Below are 24,499 nucleotides of genomic sequence, written 5' to 3'. Positions count from 1 at the left end.
GTTAAAGGGTGCCTCTTTGTCATGTGATGCTTCCGTTATATAGTAAATACATGTAGTGTATTGTTCATGCAGCAATTGGATCTCACTCTTTTTCCTCTCTGACTTCATTCCCCATGCTCCTTCACTCTCCTACCTGCCAATCAAAGGCCGTCGATTTGGACAAATGGGTATGTTTGTTCATTTTTAACCTGTCATTGGTCCTTGAAATCTCTGTCCTCACTTTCACAACTTAATTTACAACTTTACAAATTCATGTTTGTAGCCTGTAGGGGTCTAGAGGTGTTTCTTGACTATAGCTAAATCATTTTACCTTTTTTACTCTGCTACTACCTCCGTCTGCCAGTCTTCACAGGGTGGGGGTCACCGAACACTGCTGTATGGACATGCCATCCTCCTGAAACACACTCATTCCAGCATGGTGAGCACATTTACATTCAAATATGAGCCTACTGCTGCTGTATCCCATCTTACATTGTTCTAAGAGTGTAGTGGTTCTCCTTACAATTTGCTATTCTCTTCATTTGAAACAGATGCCATCTCATGATGATCTAACTTGTTATTCCTCTCTTTATGCTGCAGTACTTGTGCTGCTTGACTACTTCGCGCTCACTGACTGACAAATTGGCTTTTGATGTGGGCTTACAAGAGGACTCCACAGGTGGCTATGAATGAACTGTACTACCTATTATGTACCCCACACAGAATGATGCAGGTTTTCTATATTCTAAATCTGGTTGTCTTTCACAGGTGAGGCCTGCTGGTGGACCATCCATCCAGCCTCCAAGCAAAGGTCTGAAGGCGAGAAGGTCAGGGTGGGAGATGACCTCATTCTTGTCAGTGTTTCTTCAGAGCGATACCTGGTAAACATGATTTTATTTATTTGCATTATAACTGATTATTTGCAGTCCACTCATCTTACAGTTATAATCACCTCCATTCTATTCAGCATCTCTCCTATGCCAGCGGTGACTTGATGGTAGACGCTTCCTTCATGCAGACACTGTGGACAATGACCCCAGTGATGTCTGGGTGTGAGCTAGCTGAAGGTATGTTTTGTGTTGTTGTTGTTGATGTTGTTGCTTTTGTCCATAAACATGCCTGCTCTCTCTTAGAAAAGTGTCTCTTGTTCTCTAGGTTTTCTGACTGGAGGTTATGTGCTCAGGCTGTTTCATGGTCACATGGATGAATGTTTGGCAATCCCAGGAGCTGACCAAGGAGACGAGCGCAGGTGATCAACACTTATCATTGCTGTACATGCCTTCAAATATTAAAACACTTGAACAGTAATGGGTTGTGTTAGTTAGTTTCAAACATATACATTTCTCAACCATTTTCCAATGCCTACCATAGATGTTTTGGTACGTTTCCTACATTATAAACACACCTCTGATGTTGTGTGTTTTGTAACATATGATGATGCAGAGACTGTCTTGAATGCAGAGACTGTCTTGAAAATGCTTCCACACCTGAGACCTGTGGTTGGCTGCCAAACAGCGAACCTTTAAATACACTAGACTAGACTGCTGCTTATCCTTATCATGTAGTGTTTGCCCCTTTTTATTTTTTTTATTTACTCGTTGGTTAGGCTTTCTTGGGAACATTGCCTGTGAATGTCTTTCAGTTGCAAATTCTTTCAATTATGTCCTTAAATGCACTAAGTTGTCAGAGTAGTACCTGCTTGTATTACTGCATAGTGATAAAATAACTGATAAATGCTTATTGCAATGTATTACCTATCTTGAGAAAGTTATGAGTATTTATCTGCAAGTAAATTATCTCACTGGCCTGAGCTGATACCATTAGCCTTCTGGTAGGCTGGCAATCAAGCTAAATATTGTGGTGTGCTTAAGAACTTGTTGACCTTACATTTCCTGATAGATGCCATACATCAATGACTTGACAATGGCATTGTTTTTTTCAGAGTTGCCCATTATGAGGGAGGGGCTGTTTGCAGTCATGCTCGATCCTTATGGAGACTTGAGCCATTACGCATTGGGTGAGTTTTTTAATTCCTTGTATTTGACAGCATGTGTTACAAACATGCTCTTTTAGTGGTTTTAAAGTGCACTGATGTTCATTCTTATGTGTGTCTCGGTACTGTAGATGGAGCGGTAGTCACATTAAATGGGGCCAGTCCTTCAGGATACGTCACATAACAACAGGCAGATACCTTTGCCTTGACGAAGAGAAAGGACTGCTGTTGGTGGACCCGGAGAAGGCAAATTCCAAAATGTCAGCCTTCTGCTTCAGAATATCAAAGGTAATTATCACGTAAAGTCAACTGAGCCAGAAAACACTGAAGAAAAACTGCCATGTCTCTGTGGCTCTGCGGTGCTGTAAAGAGATTCTTAACAGCCTTCATGAATAACATACTTTTTATTTAATCTACAGGAAAAAATTGAAGTCACCCAGAAGCGAGATGTGGAAGGCATGGGCATACCTGAAATTAAGTATGGAGAGTCCATGTGCTTTGTACAACATGTTTCAACTGGTCTCTGGCTAACATATGCTGCTGTTGATGCCAAATCTGCTCGTCTGGGTCCTCTGAAGAGAAAGGTAAAGCCAAATTATCCAGCAAGATGTAGAGTAAATCAGTAAATCAGCAATCACAAATGGGTGCTGAAGTAATATTGACACCTTCTACACATATTTAGGTCAGAATGTATAGTACCAGTCAAAGGTTTGAACACACTTTCTCATTCAAGTGTGGGAAGGTGTGCCCTAACTTTTGACTGGTAGTGTATGTATTAGTGTTTAGTATATACTTGTGTTTTAAGGACCCCTTTGTTCAATTCTTAGGCCATACTCCATAAAGAAGGTCACATGGATGATGCTCTCACAGTGGCTCGATCCCAGACTGAAGAGTCACAAGCTGCCAGAATGATTCACAGCACAACAGGCCTCTTCAACCAGTTCATCAAGTAGCACCACTTCATTGTTATTCAAATCCCTGCTAATAGACATGTTTCCGTTCTTATGTATTGTTCGAAGTGGTATTCTCAGTATGTTCTTTTCATGTCTCCAGAGGTCTAGATGCTCTGAGTGGAAAAAACAAGTCAGCCAATCCCCCATCTCTGCCTGTGGACACAGTGGTGCTTTCCCTGCAGGACCTAATTTTCTACTTCCGACCCCCTGAGGAGGAGCTGGAGCATGAGGACAAACAATTCAAGCTTCGTTCCCTCAAGAACAGACAGAACCTCTTTCAAGAGGAGGTTGGTCTACCTTTATGAGGAATGACTGTTCATGAAAACATCTAACAGCTGCACGTTCAGATGTAAAATTAGTTTGGGAGATTTATGTCAATTCATTATTTTTCTTATTCCTGCCTTTATAAATCTTTATTGTTCCTAATAGGGAATGATTACTCTTGTTCTGGACTGTGTTGATCGGCTCAATGTCTACAACACAGCAGCCCACTTCTCAGAGTATGCTGGGGAGGAAGCTGCAGAGTCATGGAAGGAGATAGTAAATTTACTGTATGAATTGCTAGGTATGTCCACCTAGTGATTTGTCCTATTGATTAATGGTTATTTATGTTTTATAATTTATATATCAATCTGACCACCTTTCTTATTTGTGAATGTGATGTATTAACAACCTTTCCTGCCTCTTTTCTTTTCTGAAGCTTCTTTGATCAGAGGTAATCGTTCTAACTGTGCTCTGTTCTGCGATAACCTGGACTGGCTGGTCAGTAAATTGGATCGTTTGGAGGCATCTTCAGGTATTTGAGATCCACAAAATACTCATTTATATTGCTTATGGTTTATTATCTGTTATTAGATTGTTATGTTGCATTTGATTGCATGCTATTTTAAGTGTGTTCCTTTCAGATGTGTATTTTATTGTATTGTGCTTTTCAACCATACGAAATACACATGCACCGCCAAAGTGTGTATGTTCATATATTGTGACATTGTTATCTCAGGAATCCTTGAGGTGTTGTATTGTGTTCTGATTGAGAGTCCAGAGGTGCTGAATATCATCCAGGAGAATCACATCAAATCAATCATCTCCCTGCTGGATAAACATGGGCGCAATCATAAGGTCAGGAACATGTAACACTATATGCTAAGCATGTTGGAAAAATTGGAACTGCGGAGTTTATGTATAAAATATAGTTTTATATATCAAATGTTGAGCTGAGCAGTCATTGATTTCTGCCTCACTGTCTTCTCCAGGTCTTGGATGTGCTCTGTTCTCTCTGTGTATGTAACGGGGTAGCTGTGAGATCAAACCAGAATCTCATCACAGAGAATCTGCTTCCAGGTCGTGACCTCCTACTTCAAACAAACATTATCAATTATGTAACCAGGTAGGTCAATTTTGAGTGAGCACACTTCAGTTCAGTCTGAAAATGCTTTGTGCTCTTTTATTTGTACTGAAGGAGTTATTTGTTTTGTCATCCTCCTTTAGCATGAGACCCAACATTTTCCTTGGAACATGTGAAGGATCCACTCAGTATAAAAAGTGGTATTTTGAAGTGATGGTGGACCATGTGGATCCATTCCTGACAGCTCAGCCATATACCTTGCGTGTGGGTTGGGCTCTGACAGAGGGCTACAGTCCATACCCTGGTGGAGGGGAGGGCTGGGGGGGCAATGGTGTCGGGGATGACCTCTACTCTTACGGTTTTGATGGGATTCACCTCTGGTCAGGTAAACAAGTAAACTTGATATGATTTAGAAGTAGTCTTTTGCACCAGCAGTATTTGGACATCTTTAAAGACATTTACCATTTGAATTTTAAGTACAAGATATAAGTTGACTTACTGTATGTTTCGGCAGGACGTGTTCCGCGTCATGTTGCCACACCCAATCAGCACATCCTAGCAGGAGAGGACGTGGTCAGCTGCTGTTTGGATCTGAGTGTGCCCAGTATTTCCTTCCGTATCAATGGGCATCCTGTTCAGGGCATGTTTGAGAACTTCAACCTGGACGGCCTCTTCTTCCCCGTTGTCAGCTTCTCTGCAGGCGTCAAGTAGGACATTTTAAATTCTAAAGTGAAATATTATGAACTTCTCTGTTGTAAGTGACATAGGTTTATTTTGATTGACATATAAGATTAATGCCAATTTTCCACTGTTGACTACTAGGTTGAGATTTCTTCTCGGAGGTCGACATGGAGATTTCAAGTTCCTACCACCCCCAGGCTATGCTCCATGTTACGAGGCAGTGCTGCCCAGGGATCGTTTGCGAATTGAGCCCATCAAGGAGTATAAGCACGATTTCAATGGCGTCCGCAACCTGTTGGGTCCAACACAGTCCCTCTCACATACTGCTTTCACTCCTTGCCCTGTGGACACTATACAGGTAAAATCCTGTTTAAACTCTTTTTCATCTTCATCCTCCTCATTACTGAACTCAATTTATCATCCTTTCAGATTGTACTTCCTCCTCATTTGGAGCGCATTCGAGAGAAGCTAGCAGAAAATAGCCATGAGTTATGGGCTGTTACCCGCATTGAACAAGGGTGGACCTACGGACCAGTGAGTGCTTTTAGTTTCAGTCATCTTTCTCATAACAAATGTTGTTGTGTACAGTAACAATTTCCTTAAAACTATTTGCACTTTCTTTTATATCAAGTTTCGTGATGACAACAAGAAGCTTCACCCCTGCCTGGTAGATTTCCAGAGTTTGCCTGAACCAGAGAAAAACTACAATTTAGCAATGTCAGGAGAAACACTCAAGTAAGTCAGTGCCTTCATTTAATTAACAGCCCTGTACGTTTATCTCTTTGTATCACTAATTCCTTTTGTCATTAATTTCAAGGACTCTGCTGGCACTGGGCTGTCATGTAGGAATGGGAGATGAGAAAGCTGAGGAGAATCTGAAAAGGACCAAGCTTCCCAAAACGTGAGTTGCAAGGCATTCATATATTTTAACTGATTTTCTGACATTGCTTCTTCTTTTATTATGTATTACAGTATGTTGATGGCCTTGTAAAGGGACATATTCTGATCACAAACCATTGTTCCTTAGTTTCATGCAGAGTAATGGTTATAAGCCAGCCCCTCTGGACCTCAACCATGTCAAGCTGACTCCTAATCAGAACACTCTAGTGGAGAGACTGGCAGAAAACGGACACAATGTATGGGCAAGAGACCGTGTTCGCCAGGGCTGGACATATAGTATTGTGCAGGTATCTTCCATCACACCACTCCTGCAAAGAGGATGTCCCTTTGAAAATAATGATAATTAATGCAGATATTTTGCATTCTGCATGATTTTTTAAAATTCCATTACAGTTACACCTATAATATTATTTTCTTTTATAGGATATTATGAACAAGCGCAATCCCCGTCTGGTTCCTTACAACCTCCTTGATGAAAAGACCAAAAAGACCAACAGAGACACAGTTTGTGCAGCTGTTCGCACTCTCATCGGCTATGGTTACAACATAGAACCACCTGACCAGGAGAGCAGTACGTTTACACTGCTATGTTCAAGCTGGATTTTTGTCTTACAAGATTTCTTATTATTTATTATTAAGATACAGGCATGTTATTGAATGTACAATCTTTTCTGTTAATGCAGGCGGACATGGTCCAGGCAGCGGCCGTGGAGACAAAATCAGAGTGTTCAGAGCAGAGAAGTGTTATGGTGTCACGCAGGGGAAGTGGTACTTCGAGTTTGAAGCTGTGACAGTCGGGGAGATGAGAGTGGGCTGGGCCAGGCCCAGTGTTCGTGCCGACACTGAACTTGGTGCAGATGAATTGGCGTATGTCTTCAATGGCTTCAAGGTGAGAGTGACGCCTGGATTGCTTGCTTATAAAGGTTACCACAGTCTCTGTGATGCTAAACTCTAAAATTAACCATTTTTATTTTCAGGCCCAACGTTGGCATGTGGGAAATGAGCCATTTGGTCGTCAGTGGCTATCTGGTGATGTGGTGGGCTGTATGATTGACCTCACAGAGATGAACATCATGTTCACACTCAATGGGGAAATGTTGATCAGTGACTCAGGCTCGGAGATGGCCTTTAAGGATATTGAGATAGGAGAGGGTAAGTACATTGTCAACACGGTGATGGATACATGATATGAGCAAATGTTGGTTTGTGTTTATGATGCACATTCATGCATGTATTGAACCTCCCCAGGCTTTATACCTGTGTGCAGTCTGGGCTTATCCCAGGTAGGCAGGATCAACTTAGGTCAGAACGTCAGCAGTCTCCGTTACTTCACCATCTGTGGCCTGCAGGAGGGATTTGAACCATTTGCTATCAATATGAAAAGAGACATTACCATGTGGTTCAGCAAGAGCCTCCCTCAGTTCATCGCTGTGCCCACTGAACATCCTCACATTGAGGTATGCTGCATTACCTGATGAAGTGTTTTAGTGGAATATTACATTTTCCACATTACAAAATAATTAAACATTTTCTAGATTACCACCCTCTTTTATTTATACTCTAGGTTTCCCGTGTGGATGGGACAGTAGAAACTGCTCCTTGTATAAAAGTGACCCACAAGACATTTGGATCTCAGAACGCCAACACAGATCTGCTGTTCTTCAGGCTCAGCATGCCAGTTGAGTTTCATGAGACTTTCAAAGTCCCAGCAGGGACCACCCTCCTCACTCGTCCCCTGACCATCCCTGAGGATGAAGTGGTAGAGGTTGACCCAGACTCTGACTTTGAAATACTCAAGAAGTCAGCGAGTCGCAAAGAGCAGGAAGAGGAGAAGAAAGAATCCTCTGTGCCTAAAGAGAGCCTTTCCACCAAAAATGGAGAGAATGAGAAGGATGCCTCAACTGAGAAAAGCAAGAAGAAGGGGTTCGTATGGATTCATTCACAATGGCACAGTGACTTGAGAAGGACTTTATGGGGTTTGGGAAGGCTATAGTTGGGATACAGTACTTACATTTTCATATGCATGAAGTGATTGCTCCTGTTTTTAACAGATTCCTGTTCAAGGCCAAAAAGGCTGCATTAATATCTTCACCTCCTGTTGTTCCCACAATGCCTCGCTTAATGGAGGATGTGGTGCCAGATGACAGAGATGACGTTGACATCATCCACAACACTACTACAGTATGACTGTCTCTGTTGATCATTATATTCAGAAATATATAACATCCATGCACAGTTTGCCAGTTTTTGGTTAACAGTAATTACCTTACAATATACACCACCTCACTATTATCATTATTATTATTGTTATTATTGTCAGTAGAATTACTTTAATAGTACTTAATACGTTTGGAATTCTATCTTAACCTGAAACTGTACAAATGTTTCTTTTCCTCCCACATCCCTCCTTTACCAGTACTATTATTCTGTGCGAGTGTTTGCGGGCCAGGAGCCTGGTGGTGTGTGGGTGGGCTGGATCACACCTGACTATCACCAATACGATCCACATTTTGACCTCAGCAAAGTGAGAAATGTAACAGTCACTGTAGGTGATGATAAAGGCAATATACATGACAGGTATGTTACTCTTGTAGACATAGAACGCAAAAAAATGTGTCTTTATTTAAAAATTGACAAACATTCACTAAATAATGGTTTCTGTTTTTTTCATGTCTTCCTCAGCATAAAACGCAGTAACTGCTACATGGTGTGGGGAGGAGAGTTCAGCAGCTCTCAGCAGACCCGAGTCAGTCAGGAAGATTTTGTGATCGGCTGTCTCCTTGATTTGGACACGGGACTCATGACTTTCACTGCTAATGGAAAAGAGATTAACACATTTTACCAGGTCAAATAAGCTTTAACTGGTATTCATACAGTTTGTTATCAAGTCTCAGTTATTTAATGCAACCATTTTATATTCCCTTCTTTCAGGTGGAGCCCTCCACAAAACTGTTCCCAGCTGTCTTTGTCCTGCCTTCAAGTCAAAATATGATTCAGTTTGACCTCGGCAAGCTTAAGGTCAGTAACAAAGAATCACTGCATTCAGTATGTGCTGAACCCCCAAAACGAGACCACAATTACACACTGCCAACCACTTTTATGTAACTATCTTTTCTTATCCATAATTTGTCTTCCTTCACTTGTCTTGCCAGAACATTATGCCGATCTCAGCTGCTATGTTCCGAAGTGAACGCAAGAACCCTGTCCCCCAGTGCCCTCCCAGACTGGATGTCCAAATGTTAACACCAGTCATCTGGAGCCGCATGCCAAACGACTTCCTGGCCCTAGAAACAGGACGTGTTAGTGAAAGACTGGGTTGGATGGTGCTGTGCCAGGAGCCACTCACCATGATGGCCCTTCACATCCCAGAGGAGAACAAGTAAGAGCTACATTTATTTGTTGTATTGTCAGAAGTTACAAAGATGTGTTGCTGTTTTTTTTGGCAAAATTAACCTCTTTGCATCTTCTAGGTGCATTGACATCCTGGAGTTGTCTGAACGAATGGACTTGCTGAAGTTTCACTATCATACTCTGAAGCTGTACGGCTCAGTGTGCGCTCTAGGAAACAACCGCGTGGCTCACGCTCTGTGCAGCCATGTGGATGAATCGCAGCTCTTCTATGCCATAGAGAACACCTACCTACCCGGGCCAATGAGGAGCGGCTTCTATGACTTGCTCATCAGCATGCACCTGGAGTCGGCTAAGAGGAACCGCCTGGGAACCAATAAGGAATTCATAGTTCCAATGACAGACCAAACACGCAGTATCACCTTGTACTCTGAGAAATCGCATGCTTTACCTGGGGTTGGCCTCACAACATGTCTGCGCCCCAAACTCCATTTTTCCTCTGTTGGGTTTGTGGGAACAGATCCAGACATCTACACCCTGAGTCCAGTCGTCCCCTTACAGGTGAGCTGGAACATGCTTCGACATTTTTTGGAACTCTTGTCTTGTGTCACTAATAATCATACATTTGCTTGTATTTCAAGGTGCTGAAGACCAAGGCCCTAAACATGCTGATAGAGGCCGTGCAAGATGGAAGTCAAGCCATGAGAGATCCTGTTGGGGGCAGCGTTGAATTTCATTTTGTTCCAATCCTGAAACTCATTAGCACCCTCCTCATCATGGGTGTGTTTGATGATGAAGATGTCACACACATCCTGGAGATGCTTGAACCCACAGTCTTCAGTGGTAAGATAGAGGAGCCTGCCGAGGAGATCCTCAAGTTGAAGGAAGAGAAGGAACAAAAAGCACCCACTAAAGTAATATCGGTGAAGGAAGAAGAGCAGGTAGCTGTGGAGGAGGAAGAGGAAGAATTTGAGGATGATGGCCTGGGTGAAGAGGAGGAGGAGGAAGAACTGGAGGAAGAGGAAGAATTAGAAGAGATAGATTCTGACACGGCACATGAAGTAATGGTGGATGAGACAGAGCAAGTAAATGGCGAAAAAGGAGCTGAGGAAACAGAGAAAGAGACAAAACCTGGAGAGACGAGTGGTGAGACTAAAGAAGAACATCCAGAGCAAGGACTTTTTCAGATGAAGCTACCAGAGTCTGTCAAACTGCAGGTATTGATGGTTTCCTAAGAGAATACTGTAAAATGACAGCTTTTCAATGATATTATCAATACAATAGTTAGTAATTCACTTGGCTTTTGTTCTTCAGATGTGTACTCTACTGCAGTATTTCTGTGACTGTGAGTTACGTCACAGAGTGGAGGCCATAACTGCCTTTTCAGACCAGTTTGTCAACCAAATACAGTCCAACCAGAGGCATCGCTACAATGAACTCATGCTGGCTTTCACCATGAGTGCTGCCGAGACTGCCCGCAAGACCCGTGAATTCCGCTCCCCACCTCAGGAGCAGGTACACTCAGACAAATACATATTAAAGAGTACATTTGAGTAAGAAAAACTCATAGAAGGACTTTACCTTGAATATCTGCGCCATGTTTATTGATGTTTTTTTGTCCCAGTAGAAAACTTGCCAAATGTAGATGATATAATATTAATATAACCGATTATATCCATACTGGTTTGTACCTTTGCATGGGGTTGTGTAGGTCAACATGCTCATGAACTTCAAGAACTGTGCAGAGGATGAGGAGTGCCCCATTCCAGACGAGGTCCGCGAATCTCTGCTGATTTTTCACAATGCTCTGCTGGCACACTGTGGTCAGTTTTTATCTATCACATTTACTGACAGCAGTATTTAAAATGAACACTATGAATAGCAGGTTTAAATATAAGTTCTTATCTTATTTAAAAACTCAACATCAGGTGTTCATATCGAGGAAGAGGAGCAAGAGGAAGAAGTGGATAATTCTGTCCGTGGACGACTGCGCCGTTTGCTGGAAAAGGTGAAAACTTTCCGTGAGAAGAAGGTAGAGGTGGAACCTGAGCCACAGGAGGATAAAAAACCAAGTGAGCCTCCAATCTTTTGCATGTTACATGAAACTGCAATAGGTAACTTTTATAAATCAGTATGTACATTTATCTGGAGGAAGAGGTACTAATTCAATTTAAGTGACTACAGACAAAGATTATCAGATTACAATCTTAAAACATTGGTAGCCACTTAGCGCTCCATTTCTCATTTCAAAGTGAAATGTATTGAAACCCACGGTGAACATACCAGTAACTAACTAAAAATCCCCTCAGCAACTTTATTATCAGTACTTTCAGCGTAGCGAATTGAATTTTTGCCACGCTATATCTGAAATCTCTTCTGCCGTCACTTTGATATCAACAAAGTTTATTTTGTGTTATAAATGAACTCTTTGTACTCTGTTCACCAGGCACCTTGCAGGAGTTGATTTCACATACTATGATCCATTGGGCCCAGGAGTCATTTATTCAGAACCCTGAGCTAGTGCGTATGATGTTCAGCCTCCTTCACAGACAGTATGATGGGCTAGGTGAGCTTATACGTGCCGTTCCCAAAGCCTACACCATCAACGCAGTCTCAATTCAGGACACTATGGACCTGCTGGAGTGCTTAGGCCAGATCCGCTCCCTGCTTATTGTCCAGATGGGTCCAGAAGAGGAAAGGCTTATGATTCAAAGCATCGGGTTCGTACAAAATTGTCTTGAAATTAATTGTTGAATAATCGCATGTGACTAAAACTATACAACAACTTTATTTTTGTCATCTGTAGGAACATCATGAGTAACAAAGTTTTCTATCAACACCCCAACTTGATGCGAGCTTTGGGCATGCATGAAACTGTCATGGAGGTCATGGTTAATGTACTAGGTGGCGGGGACTCAAAGGTACATTTTTTATTCCACTCAACTGGATTATAACAATGCTCGGTTTGCAGATAGACCTGGCTTTAAATTACCACCAGATAATACACAAATGTAGTGAATCCTACCCTTAATAGTAACTTTGTGATATGTTTTTTTGGCCAACAGGAGATCAGATTCCCCCGAGTGGTGACAAATTGCTGCCGTTTTCTCTGTTATTTCTGTCGTATCAGTCGTCAAAACCAGCGTTCTATGTTCGACCACCTCAGCTACCTGTTGCAGAACAGCGGCATCGGCCTTGGTGATTGTCTTTGTTGAGTTCTGGTTGGTTTGTTTTAAAAACAGTATGTGCATGTGAACTGAGATAAAGCTGGATATTATGTGCTGCTCTGTAGGAATGCGCGGCTCTACCCCCTTGGATGTGGCTGCAGCCTCTTGCATTGACAACAATGAGCTGGCATTAGCTCTGCAAGAGCAAGACTTAGAAATGGTAAAGTACAGTCAATATAGAGAGTACAAAAACTTTTATCAAAATTAGGCAGTACTTGAGTACACTGATGTCTTTCTAGGTGGTGAAGTATTTGGCTGGATGTGGTCTTCAGAGCTGTCCAATGCTCTTAGCTAAAGGCTACCCTGACATCGGCTGGAACCCTTGTGGTGGAGAGAAATACCTTGACTTTCTTCGTTTTGCTGTATTCGTCAATGGTATGATTTTAAATTTGTTACAAATTTCAATATGTAATTCAAATGGCCATATTGTGTCTGTTTCTATTATTGATATTATTATTATTATCATATTATATTATAATTAAGACTAACATTAAGACTAACTATGTGTTTGCCTTCTCTTCCTGTAGGAGAGAGTGTAGAAGAAAACGCCAATGTGGTGGTACGCCTTCTCATTCGCAGACCAGAATGCTTTGGTCCAGCTCTGAGAGGGGAGGGTGGTAATGGTCTGCTGTCTGCCATCGAGGAGGCTATTAAAATATCAGAAGACCCTGCAAGAGATGGCCCTAGTGTTAAGAAAGACAGACGTTTTCCCATGTAAGAGCCCTCAGCTTGGAATGGAGGACCCTCTGACTGTATTAAATGAGGCACCAGACAGTGCATAATCTACTCCAGTCTTAAGCTGCTATCTTTCTTTGTGGTAGGTTTGGAGGAGAGGAGCAGCATGAAGAGAACAAGGTGCACCTGGGAAATGCCATCATGTCCTTCTACTCTGCCCTTATTGACCTGCTCGGACGCTGTGCTCCAGAGATGCATGTAAGCTGTTTAGGAGTGAAAATACCAGACTTATATATCATGTTTAGAGTAAAGAAAAAGGAATAGGAAATCTAGTTGAAAATAAAGGTAACCAAGCGTTTGTCTCCTTCAGTTAATCCAAGCCGGAAAGGGTGAGGCTTTGAGGATCAGGGCTATCCTGAGGTCTCTGGTCCCTCTTGAGGATCTGGTGGGAGTCATCAGCCTTCCTGTTCAGATTCCTTGTTTTGGAAAAGGTAACCACTGAGGAAACCAACTCATCTTCTGCCATCAGTGCTCTCATGAATTATTAAATGAGGCTACATAACTGCATTTTATAAAATGTTTTGATTCACTGACTATTTAAAAAAAAGGTACTCTAATGAATCCTGTATGTCTTTAATTCTGTTTTTTTTTCTTCAATATTTTTCCATATGTCATATGTAGACAATAGCATCATTGAACCAAAGATGTCAGCTAGTTTTGTGCCAGATCACAAGGCTCCCATGGTGCTGTTCCTGGACAGAGTGTATGGTATTGACAACCAAGATTTCCTGCTCCATGTGTTGGAGGTGGGCTTCCTGCCTGACATGAGGGCCGCTGCCTCTCTTGACACGGTGAGACCCAAGCAGTTTACAAAGACTTCTCTGTAGTCCTAGGAGAGACAAACAATCATGTTACTACACTTAACTCACTGTTGAAATTTCTCTCCATCAGACTGCTTTCTGCACCACAGAGATGGCCCTCGCTTTGAACCGTTACCTGTGTTCTGCTGTGTTGCCACTCATAACCAAGTGTGCCCCACTCTTTGCTGGCAGTGACCACCGAGCCATAATGATTGACTCCATGTTGCACACAATTTATCGTCTGTCTCGAGGACGAGCCTTCACAAAGGCCCAAAGAGACATCATTGAAGAGTGCCTCATGGCCTTGTGCAAGTGAGTTTAACTTCATGACAACCTTTTTATGTCATTTACTGCCATGTTAATAAAAAGTTATATTTGTTTTTCTTTCTTTCAGACATCTACGCCCATCCATGCTTCAGCACCTGCTACGACGACTGGTGTTTGATGTGCCCATTCTTAATGAGTATGCCAAAATGCCTCTGAAGGTATGAGGATATTTTAATAGTGTTAAAACTGTTCAGAACATGATTGCCCTCCGGATGTTCCTCTAGTATTATTTTTTCACTTGCGCTTTTATGTTTTCGTGTTCGTGTACAGCTTTTGACCAATCACTATGAACGTTGTTGGAAATATTATTGCCTCCCAAATGGCTGGGCCAACTTTGGAATTGCATCAGAAGAGGAGCTGCATCTGACCCGCAAACTGTTTTGGGGGATCTTTGAGTCCCTTGCACACAAGGTGGAGCTGCTGAAATACAAGATCATTCATTTTAATAACATAGATAGTGTGGGCATATTGTAATATTTGTTTTTATTGTCATTTCAGAAATTTGATCCTGAGATTTTTAAAATTTCAATGCCATGCATCTGTGCTATTGCTGGAGCCATTCCTCCAGACTATGTTGATGCCAGCTACTCCTCCAAAACAGAGAAAAAGGCATCAGTAGATGCAGAGGGAAACTTTGATCCTAAACCGGTGGAGACCACAAAGTGAGAGGATTTATTTTAATACACATAATACAGTATGTCTTCAACATGAAGCTAAATGTACTGACTCTGTCTCCAACCACAGCACTATTATCCCTGAGAGACTGGATCCCTTTATCAACAGATATGCTGAATATACACATGATAAATGGGCTTTTGAAAAGGTAGAACGTTTATTTTCACTTACTGTAATCACTCTGAATAATTGAATACCAGCCTTTATATCTGTATACATAAATGACAACTGTTATGTATGTGGTGTATTTGCATGTATGTTTCAGATTCAGAATAACTGGTCATATGGTGAAGTGCTGGATGAAAATGCAAAAACTCATCCCATGCTCAGACCATACAAAACCTTCTCAGAGAAGGTAAGTGTGTTCAGTGTCCCTGTACTTTTACTTACTCTCTCTGCCTCTGAACATACTGACTTTGCTTCTCATAGGACAAAGAAATCTACCGCTGGCCGATCAAAGAGTCAATGAAAGCCATGCTTGCATGGGAGTGGACCTTGGATAAAGCTAGAGAAGAAGAAGAGTCAGAGAAGAAGAAGGCAGTGGCAAGAAAAATCTCACAGACTGCTCAGGTATAGAGCAGTTAGATTGATGCATTAATACTTAACAATATCATCAGAGTAATATTACTTATTGCACATCATGATAACTCTTCCTGTTCTAGGCAACCTATGACCCTAGCCACGGTTACAGTCCACAGCCTATTGACGTCTCACATATGGCTCTTTCAAGAGACCTGCAGGTATGGCAGTTTATCCTTGAACCTTCTTTTCTTCTGTAATCTTAGCATCTGATCAATATTAATGCTATATATATATATGTATTAAGCTTTTTTCTGTTTACAGTCTATGGCAGAGCAACTGGCAGAAAATTACCATAACACCTGGGGACGAAAGAAAAAGTTGGAGATGCAGTCTAAAGGTAAAATATTTTTTAAATGAGGGAACCTGGACATTTGGAAAATGTGAGATTTGTCTTTGCCAGTTTTCCTCAAGAGTTTTGATTTTGCATTTGTTTTGTGTAGGAGGTGGGGCGCATCCTCTTCTGGTGCCCTACGATACCCTGACAGCCAAAGAAAAGGCACGAGATAGAGAGAAGGCTTACGAGTTGCTCAAATTCCTGCAGCTTAATGGATATGCTGTCACAAGGTAATAATGCAGTTGATCATCTAAATATAATATTTAGCAGTGTATGGTGTTTGTTGTTTTAATACAAATTTGTTTTAATTTATTTTGGTAACTTCTATTTAATATTTTCATTGTTTTACTTTTACACTGATCAAATTGAATCAAAATGAGCTGGTGCATGTAGTTATGCAATTCTCATAACAATGAGTTAAACTCTGTTTCACTTCAGGGGCCTGAAAGATATGGAGTCGGACATTTCCTCCATCGAGAAGAGATTTGCATATGGTTTCCTGCAGAAGCTGCTGAAATGGATGGAAATTGCCCAGGAATTTATTGCTCATCTTGGTACTATGGGGCAAAGATAGAGAATAAATTCTGTAATGTGATAGAATAGTATCCGTAGTATCATGTAGTTTTTTTTGGACAAGGTTAATGTGATGATATAATTCTTTGGGATATGTTTTGCAGAGGCTGTGGTAAGCAGTGGTCGTGTGGAAAAGTCTCCTCATGAGCAAGAAATCAAATTCTTTGCCAAGGTGAGACTCTTGTTTGAAGCTAAAGTGGTCAAAATTTTGAAGGCCCATCTTGTCTTCATCATTGTACTAAGTGTAAGAACTCTTTCTAGATCCTGATGCCCCTAATCAACCAGTATTTCAAAAACCACTGCCTCTACTTCTTGTCAACACCTGCAAAAGTTCTGGGTAGTGGTGGCCATTCTTCCAATAAGGAGAAGGAGATGATTGCAAGGTGATCTCTCTTATATATAACACACACGGATGTTATGCCACATATTGTTTTCATAAATCACTTTCCCCCTCACTTTTTTTTATCAACTTTTTCTTGAATTTTCCTTTCCTTCCTTTTCCCTACTTCTCATCATAGTATCTTCTGTAAAATGTCTGCTCTGGTGAGACACAGAGTTTCTCTCTTTGGTAAGCTGTCAGTTTCTCCTCATCTTTCTGAAGGTTTTCACTCTTTTCTATGCTGTATGTATTTCTCAGTCACACAGCAAGTGAAGTTGTTCTTATTATACAGCTGCTAGACATGAGCATAAAATATGTGGTGATGCAGAACTGTCTTTTTATGTGTAGGAACGGACGCTTCAGCAATTGTTAACTGTCTTCACATTCTGGCACGATCACTGGATGCAAGGTTTAGTATTTTTTTAAATTGTCTCACAAGATGCATGATGCCATTAAGATGAATACAGTTCTCCATGTTTTTTTAGGAGATTTTTTGTTGACTTTGTTTTAGTTTTTCATTATAATCTTTCTTACTTGCTTTATCAGGACAGTCATGAAGTCGGGGCCTGAGATTGTGAAAGCAGGGCTGCGGTCATTCTTTGAGAGTGCTGCTGATGATATAGAGAAGATGGTAGAGAACCTCAAACTGGGCAAAGTATCTAAAGGCAATCAGGTAATTGAAGTACACAATATTTGACTTGGCTTGACTGTTGCAAATGAATCTGCTAAACACGGCTTCTTTCCTTTAAAGCAAGTGAAAGGTGTGTCCCAGAACATTAACTACACAACCATTGCCCTGCTGCCAGTGCTTACCTCCCTGTTTGATCACGTTGCTCAGCACCAGTTTGGAGATGATGTCATGTGTGAGTGCTTTCACATCACTACTACTTTTGATTTTACATGGTGTTTGTTTACTGATTTATCCTAACATTATGGCACCTGTCTCTGTTGCTTGCACACAGTGGATGATCTACAGATGTCGTGCTATCGCATTATGTGTAGCATCTACTCACTGGGGACTGTCAAGAATCCACACGTTGAGAGGTAACTTTAGATCCGCATTCTTTAGAATCTCTATAGCAATTCCTAATTTGACTCATTGTAGGATTTTTATGACATGTCATTTACATTTACAGACAGAGACCAGCTCTTGGAGAGTGTTTGGCTCACCTTGCAGCAGCTATGCCAGTGGCTTATTTAGAGCCCCAACTAAATGAGTTCAATGCTTTCTCTGTCTACACCACAAAGACACCCAGGGAGAGAGCCAGTGAGTGTGTTACCCTCTCCTTCGATTTCTTTTCTGTTTAATAAAGTAATTGTCCTGAATTTTCTTTCTTTCACTCCCTCTCTCATGAATGCCTAAGTCTTGGGTCTTCCCAATGAGGTCCAGGAATTATGTTCAGATATTCCAGAGCTGGATGCTTTGTTAAAGGAGATTGGGGACTTGGCAGAGTCAGGGGCTCGTTATACTGAGATGCCTCATGTGATTGAAATCACTTTGCCCATGCTATGTAACTACCTGCCTCGCTGGTGGGAGAGAGGAGCTGAGACCTCCCCTGAGATGGAGGGCCGACTCTGCACTGATGTCACCTCAGAACATCTTAATCAGCTGCTGGGCAGCATCATGAAAATTGTTGTCAACAACTTGGGTATAGATGAGGCTTCCTGGATGAAGAGGTTGGCTGGTGAGCAGTGTTTTTAGTTCTGTTAACACGTCACAGTGTACACCCAAAACGTTTTTTTTGTATAAGTGAGATGACACCAGTTGTTTTCTCTTTTAGTGTTCTCACAGCCTATCGTGAGCAGGGCAAAACCAGAAATGCTCAAATCCCACTTTATCCCAACAATGGAGAAGCTGAAGAAACGCACTTCAAAGGTGGTGGCTGAAGAGGACCATCTGCGGATGGAGGGGAAATCGGAAGGTGATGAGGAAGACGGTACTATACGTGACGAGTTTGCTGTCCTCTGCAGAGACTTGTATGCCCTCTACCCTCTCCTCATCCGCTATGTGGACAACAACAGGTACAATAAAGTTACAAACACAGATGGATCTTGAATTTTGAACTGTGGACCTTTTCTGGTACTGTCAGAATTGCAACGTAATGCAGATATCTTTTCATGTTTTTACATTGTTCGGTAGCTAAACCTGTTGTGTCTTTGGGATGCCTTTGAGTAATTTGTTGTGCTTTAGGGCGAGGTGGCTGACATGCCCAGACCCAGATGCTGAAGAGCTCTTCCGAATGGTTGGAGAAGTCTTCATATTTTGGTCCAAATCTCATGTGAGTGTTTATGTGGCCTTTGAATGCAGCCATTTGTAGCAACTTATCATTTACTGTGTCATTTACTCTTTTTCTCTCTATTGCAGAACTTCAAGCGAGAGGAACAGAACTTTGTGGTGATGAATGAGATCAATAACATGTCATTTCTCACTGCTGACAGCAAGAGCAAAATGAGCAAGGTGAGCTGATGAAAGGCAGAGGCAGTACAGCAGTGCAGCTGGTATAGTGTCAGATCTCAAATACGACAGAAGATCCATAACATTAAGGCTCATATTTCTGGCATATTGTGTACCTTCAGTAAATGTCTTAATTTCAAAATAGTGTTATTTACTTTACCAACAATTTCAGCCACTTATAAACGGTAATTTAAGAATATTACATGAACTTAGTATAGCTTTATGAAAATTAAAATATGTTATCATGGATTATAATATAACAGAGGAATCCAAGGTAGACTTATTCACCATCATTAACAGGTACAGCATTTTAAACGATGTCTATCAATTTTTTTCCAAGTTTAGGTTTTTTGGTAGTTTATGATTTTTTTTTATGTGTCCTGCTTTTTAATGTCCTTGTTCGGGTTTATCGTTTATCGGTTTGATTTTAATGCGCAATTTGAGAGCGATAGCAGTTTTGTTAACGATATTCTCTCTTTGGCTGTCCCTTGTCCTCTTCTTTTGGGTTGCGGCTGGGTTTCCAGGGCGGGGAGTCAGAGGTTAGACTTTGTTCCTGCACGACCGCTGTGCTGACCGCATGGCACCTCACTTTGGGGGAGCTTTTCATCAACCTCTCCAGCACACTGGCACATTTGATCCATATACACTCCAACACATACACACATTACACACTTGTGTACACACACATACAGAGACATGCACATTCCACCCAGAGAGACATGATCTGACGCAGCTAATTCAGTACTGGTGACAAATACTTTTTCTGTACATGCAGCTGTATCTACTGAGCCATGAATACTTTGCAGTCTATTATGAATGGAACAAAACTCAGTTGAGAATTTGTCATTGCTATAAATATATAGTTATTTATATTAATAGAATATTAAAATCCTAGCTAGACGTTTCTTCTAAGGAGCAACAGATGGAGTGTGGATCCACTTACACCATCCTCATGTAAACTGACATACAGTCTTAGATTGGAGCACTCCATGTCTTAAACAAAAAAAGAACTGATTCATATACCTTAAACTAGAGCAAAATTACACATAAGGAAAAATATACACATGGACAAACTGTAATGAATATGCAACATGGAAGGACACTTACACTGTTCTCATAAAGGATCACTGGACAATAGGGCAGGCCCCATCTGTGGGCCACCCCTAGTCCTGCCAGTGTGTGAGGGGGGGAGTCTGGAGGCGCTTGATGAAAGTACTCAGCTGTAGAGTTGGGCTCATGGCACTGGACTTTACACCAAGCCCAAGGTGGCAGTGAGAGCACAGTGCCATCATCCTGTCACTGAGTTTGCTCTTTTTTGATCATAGATGAGTTGGAGTCTTCTAGTATGTCTTTTGTTTCTTTTCCTTGAAGGTTGGTTGACCTGTAGCTTTTGTAATGCAGCTTTTGTGCCACTAGGGGATGATATTAGTCTTCTCTGTGCTCTTTCTTCTCTCCTCACTGGAAATGCCATGGTACATCATGGTTTAGTTTCCTTTACACCCCCTAGTATCCAAACCCACTAACACATGACTTGATGCTTAACATCACTGAAGCGGGTTTATGGAGAAATTTGTTGGGTTTCCCACTTTACAATGTGCTCAAAATGACCATGGATTTAACCAATACATTAATTCACACTTATTATCTAAAGTATTCCCCAAAATGCTTTGCACCCTGTTTCCTCTAAACTAGTCTTCCATAACACACGTGCATCTGGCAATGAATTAAGGAAGTGATTGATGCGCTGAGTTAGTACCTCTCGCACTGATAGTGGGGGTGTAGGGCATCTGGGACTAAGTTAATTCTACATGTCTGTAACACCCCAACAAGACTAGAGTGACAGCCAGTAACTGGCTTCTTTTGTCTGTTTTTCATTTCAGCATTAATGTATGTGTGAATGTAATGTGACTATCTGGTTCCAGGCAATTAATGAACAGACTTAATTGTAACATATATTATTTTCACAAGTCAATATAAGGGTCTACAAGACTGTAAAACAGACTTCTCCAGGTTGTGAAGTTCAGTAGACCATATTAGGTGCTTCTTATTATTTGTAAGAATTCATATATTGTAAGCTCTCACATACATTTGCACATCTAGGGAGGCTCCAGAAAGAGCAGATAACAGAAGGAATTAAATTCCCCCAGAAACAGGACAGGAGTGCAGGAGGCGAGCACAGGGACAAATCCTTTAGACAGTTTGTTTTAGATGTGTGCTTTTAACAACCTGCAACTAATACGTCTAACTCAAATTAAACAAGTTAATGTAAAGAGTTTTGTTGTGTAACATCATCTAATATCTTAATCTTTCACCAGGGGCTGTATTTGTTACAAAATGTAATCAACAAGTAGAGAAAAACACATGAAATGGATTAAATTATTCATCTTGTTCATGGAATGCTGGATTGTCACTTGGATGGAAAATGTTTTTTGTTGCATGTTTTGTCAAAGCAATTTCACTGATTTACTTTCTTATTAGACCCATTCCTTCAAGCTTCCCTTTCCCAAAGCCAGTTATATCCCTACTTTGCCCCCACATTTTCACAATACCCTCTACTTACCAGTCTGAGCTCAGAGAAATAATTCTATTTTTGTATTAGTGGAATCACAGGAATCCTTTTTATTTACACGTTGTGACAGTAATATGTTTAATAAGAGTCCTTTAGTGAATGTAGCTGGGTATTTCTACATGGAGAGATCTGTTGTTATATATAATATTGTATATTATATATTAGTGATTGACCATCACTAAAAGGTAGGATGGTGTACAACAGGAAAATATGTGATCAGTTGGAACAACATCAATCACCTACATCAGGTTTGTCATGAATTGTTATGAACGCTGAACGTGTTGACAAACTTATTTTATATTTTCTTTGTGATGTATATACATACATGCATTTTTTCTACAGTGGTGTTGCAGGTATTCCTGGCATTATGGAATAGATGGATAATTATTTAAAAGGGCTTCTATTCATGAAAGTAATTGTCATTCATAAAATCAGGGCTGCAATGTGTTTGATACAAAGCAGTGTTAACTCATTTAGCATTTTATGAGATATTGTGAATGCTTTTTGGTTCTTTGTCCCTTTTCTTAGGGTGGCAGCTCAGATACTGAACGTACCAAGAAGAAGAGACGGGGAGATCGTTACTCTGTGCAGACTTCACTCATCGTGGCTGCCTTGAAAAAGATGCTTCCCATAGGCCTCAATATGTGCTCTCCCGCCGATCAGGAGCTTATCAACTTGGCCAAGATCCGATATTCTTTGGTAGAGTCATGAAATAGATTAGGACAAACAAACAACTAACCAAAAATTAGCAACCCTAATTATTCTGCAGAGGACTGATTGATAAAAGTTATTTTTACCTTACAGAGAGACACTGATGAAGAAGTAAGAGAGTTCCTTCAGAACAACCTTCATCTTCAGGGAAAGGTATCATTCTATGAAGTATTTATGTTATTTGAACTGGTTTCTGATGATGGATAATCAGTCGAGATATATTTCAAAAAATTCTGTGTCCCTGTGCTGCTTAAAGGTGGACAATCCATCCATGCGCTGGCAGATGGCCTTGTACAAGGAAATGGCAGGGAAGGCTGAAGATGCTGACGCACCAATGAAAGTTGTTAAGAGGGTGCAGGAGGTGTCTGCTGTCCTCTACCACCTTGAAGTGGTGAGCAACTATACTCACTTGGACTTTAAAACAAGACCCAAGAGTTCAAAATACTAATTTGCTGCAAATGTTTAAATATGAACAACAATGGCTTGAAAGTGTTTTAGGGCTTTCCTTTTGTAAATAAAGAGTTATGATTGGAACTGTCCACTTCCTGTTATATAGACAGAGCATCCGTTCAAATCCAAGAAGATGGTGTGGCACAAACTTTTGTCTAAGCAGAGACGCAGGGCTGTGGTCGCTTGCTTTAGGATGACACCACTATACAACATTCCACGGTGAGAAAACTCTATCTCTTCACAAAATAACTACCAGGTAAACAAAAATCCTAACACAAGTTGTTTTTTGTTTTGTTTTTTACATTGTAGGCACAGAGCTTCAAACATGTTCCTTGAGGGATACAAACGCAACTGGCTTCATACTGAGGGCTACTCATTTGAGGACAGGATGATTGATGACTTGTCTGTGAGTGTCATCTCACATCTTATTTTCATCAGGGAATTACTTTGTACTGTTACTCAGGCTCTCTTTATGTATTGCAGAAAGCCATGGAGCAAGAGGAAGGAGATGAAGAGGAGGAGAGAGAAACAAAGCCAGATCCCCTCCACCAACTTATTCTGCATTTCAGTCGCACTGCTCTAACAGAAAAGAGGTTTGATAGATCTTCACTGTTACAATAACAGTGAAATGCAGAAATCTGGCACAAACACAGGGGACCATGTTATTTATCAGTTGTCTTCTTTTGTCCCATTACAGTAAACTTGACACAGATCATCTTTATATGGCATATGCAGATATTATGGCAAAGGTGAGTCTTTGCAGACAGTTTGAGATATAAGATTTGAATTGATGCTAAATATAATATGAAACACTCATTTTTCTACTTTTCCCCTGCATTCTTTAGAGTTGCCATATTGGTGAGGAAGAAGAAGGGGGAGATGAAATGGTGGAGAATGCTGAGGATGAGATGCCCTTTGAGGTGCGACAGTCAGAACTGGTAATGGGCGGCCAAGGGGGCTGGGGACCAGGAACACAGTGGAGCGGTAGCTCTCAACGCATTGAGTGACCTCATCATTGGAGCATTACTTCACAACCATATTTCTCTCTGTCTTCATTGTGTCTAATGACCTCTGTCTGTTCTGTTTGTCCCCTGTGTCCTCTGTTTGTATGTTATGCTTTCTTCATTGTGAGTTGCTCTATTTGGAAATATGACAAAGCCCCAGTCCAGATGTATTTGACCATATTTTGTGAGTTTCACAATTTTAAAATTCCACTACAACAAGGACAAAAAATATTGTTCTCCATGTGTGGCAAGGAGTGCCTTTATTACACTTTGTTATTCCTTAAATCTGGACTGGGTCATTAAATTAAATACAATTAATGTACATTAACAACAACAATAATAATAATCATACTAATGATGTATGTAAAGTATATATATATATATACATATATCAATTATCAGCTCAGTTTGATGGGACATTTTGGGTGAATTTTTGAAAATCATTGTGTAAGCATACAGCCACTACACTCTTCATTACT

At 40.9% G+C, this 24,499-nt stretch overlaps 1 protein-coding gene across 1 annotated transcript in view; it reads left to right on the top strand.

The window, feature by feature from the left end:
• LOC133994415 (ryanodine receptor 1-like) overlaps nt 1–24,499 on the top strand; it is a 46,370-nt gene that overhangs the window by 4,451 nt on the left and 17,420 nt on the right. Inside the window, exons 4-81 of the mRNA XM_062433667.1 lie at nt 344–418; nt 580–658; nt 748–860; nt 947–1,046; nt 1,135–1,228; nt 1,922–1,996; nt 2,104–2,260; nt 2,392–2,556; nt 2,800–2,921; nt 3,026–3,212; nt 3,355–3,490; nt 3,626–3,721; nt 3,926–4,044; nt 4,179–4,312; nt 4,414–4,655; nt 4,785–4,977; nt 5,093–5,309; nt 5,381–5,485; nt 5,583–5,686; nt 5,769–5,852; nt 5,979–6,138; nt 6,275–6,419; nt 6,535–6,740; nt 6,829–7,003; nt 7,100–7,308; nt 7,416–7,774; nt 7,903–8,032; nt 8,268–8,428; nt 8,534–8,696; nt 8,783–8,869; nt 9,004–9,230; nt 9,322–9,760; nt 9,841–10,039; nt 10,145–10,284; nt 10,318–10,416; nt 10,514–10,714; nt 10,911–11,022; nt 11,128–11,271; nt 11,646–11,919; nt 12,006–12,120; nt 12,265–12,397; nt 12,492–12,586; nt 12,666–12,801; nt 12,954–13,140; nt 13,248–13,359; nt 13,472–13,592; nt 13,783–13,952; nt 14,053–14,273; nt 14,356–14,446; nt 14,559–14,699; nt 14,787–14,950; nt 15,033–15,111; nt 15,229–15,318; nt 15,393–15,533; nt 15,626–15,703; nt 15,807–15,882; nt 15,986–16,109; nt 16,318–16,433; nt 16,557–16,624; nt 16,714–16,835; nt 16,971–17,020; nt 17,180–17,240; nt 17,378–17,504; nt 17,583–17,694; nt 17,794–17,875; nt 17,968–18,098; nt 18,196–18,516; nt 18,613–18,853; nt 19,023–19,110; nt 19,197–19,289; nt 22,384–22,554; nt 22,660–22,719; nt 22,823–22,957; nt 23,123–23,235; nt 23,326–23,422; nt 23,500–23,609; nt 23,714–23,765; nt 23,862–23,936. Of these exons, the coding sequence (XP_062289651.1) occupies nt 344–418; nt 580–658; nt 748–860; nt 947–1,046; nt 1,135–1,228; nt 1,922–1,996; nt 2,104–2,260; nt 2,392–2,556; nt 2,800–2,921; nt 3,026–3,212; nt 3,355–3,490; nt 3,626–3,721; nt 3,926–4,044; nt 4,179–4,312; nt 4,414–4,655; nt 4,785–4,977; nt 5,093–5,309; nt 5,381–5,485; nt 5,583–5,686; nt 5,769–5,852; nt 5,979–6,138; nt 6,275–6,419; nt 6,535–6,740; nt 6,829–7,003; nt 7,100–7,308; nt 7,416–7,774; nt 7,903–8,032; nt 8,268–8,428; nt 8,534–8,696; nt 8,783–8,869; nt 9,004–9,230; nt 9,322–9,760; nt 9,841–10,039; nt 10,145–10,284; nt 10,318–10,416; nt 10,514–10,714; nt 10,911–11,022; nt 11,128–11,271; nt 11,646–11,919; nt 12,006–12,120; nt 12,265–12,397; nt 12,492–12,586; nt 12,666–12,801; nt 12,954–13,140; nt 13,248–13,359; nt 13,472–13,592; nt 13,783–13,952; nt 14,053–14,273; nt 14,356–14,446; nt 14,559–14,699; nt 14,787–14,950; nt 15,033–15,111; nt 15,229–15,318; nt 15,393–15,533; nt 15,626–15,703; nt 15,807–15,882; nt 15,986–16,109; nt 16,318–16,433; nt 16,557–16,624; nt 16,714–16,835; nt 16,971–17,020; nt 17,180–17,240; nt 17,378–17,504; nt 17,583–17,694; nt 17,794–17,875; nt 17,968–18,098; nt 18,196–18,516; nt 18,613–18,853; nt 19,023–19,110; nt 19,197–19,289; nt 22,384–22,554; nt 22,660–22,719; nt 22,823–22,957; nt 23,123–23,235; nt 23,326–23,422; nt 23,500–23,609; nt 23,714–23,765; nt 23,862–23,936 (10,926 nt within the window). The remainder of the gene's footprint in view (nt 1–343; nt 419–579; nt 659–747; nt 861–946; nt 1,047–1,134; nt 1,229–1,921; nt 1,997–2,103; nt 2,261–2,391; nt 2,557–2,799; nt 2,922–3,025; nt 3,213–3,354; nt 3,491–3,625; nt 3,722–3,925; nt 4,045–4,178; nt 4,313–4,413; nt 4,656–4,784; nt 4,978–5,092; nt 5,310–5,380; nt 5,486–5,582; nt 5,687–5,768; nt 5,853–5,978; nt 6,139–6,274; nt 6,420–6,534; nt 6,741–6,828; nt 7,004–7,099; nt 7,309–7,415; nt 7,775–7,902; nt 8,033–8,267; nt 8,429–8,533; nt 8,697–8,782; nt 8,870–9,003; nt 9,231–9,321; nt 9,761–9,840; nt 10,040–10,144; nt 10,285–10,317; nt 10,417–10,513; nt 10,715–10,910; nt 11,023–11,127; nt 11,272–11,645; nt 11,920–12,005; nt 12,121–12,264; nt 12,398–12,491; nt 12,587–12,665; nt 12,802–12,953; nt 13,141–13,247; nt 13,360–13,471; nt 13,593–13,782; nt 13,953–14,052; nt 14,274–14,355; nt 14,447–14,558; nt 14,700–14,786; nt 14,951–15,032; nt 15,112–15,228; nt 15,319–15,392; nt 15,534–15,625; nt 15,704–15,806; nt 15,883–15,985; nt 16,110–16,317; nt 16,434–16,556; nt 16,625–16,713; nt 16,836–16,970; nt 17,021–17,179; nt 17,241–17,377; nt 17,505–17,582; nt 17,695–17,793; nt 17,876–17,967; nt 18,099–18,195; nt 18,517–18,612; nt 18,854–19,022; nt 19,111–19,196; nt 19,290–22,383; nt 22,555–22,659; nt 22,720–22,822; nt 22,958–23,122; nt 23,236–23,325; nt 23,423–23,499; nt 23,610–23,713; nt 23,766–23,861; nt 23,937–24,499) is intronic.

Source organism: Scomber scombrus, chromosome 14 (assembly GCF_963691925.1).
Source record: "Scomber scombrus chromosome 14, fScoSco1.1, whole genome shotgun sequence".
NCBI classification, from domain to species: Eukaryota; Metazoa; Chordata; class Actinopteri; order Scombriformes; family Scombridae; genus Scomber; species Scomber scombrus.
The sequence above is the reverse complement of the archived record's forward strand: the minus strand, read 5'-3'. Positions and strand labels throughout refer to the sequence as shown.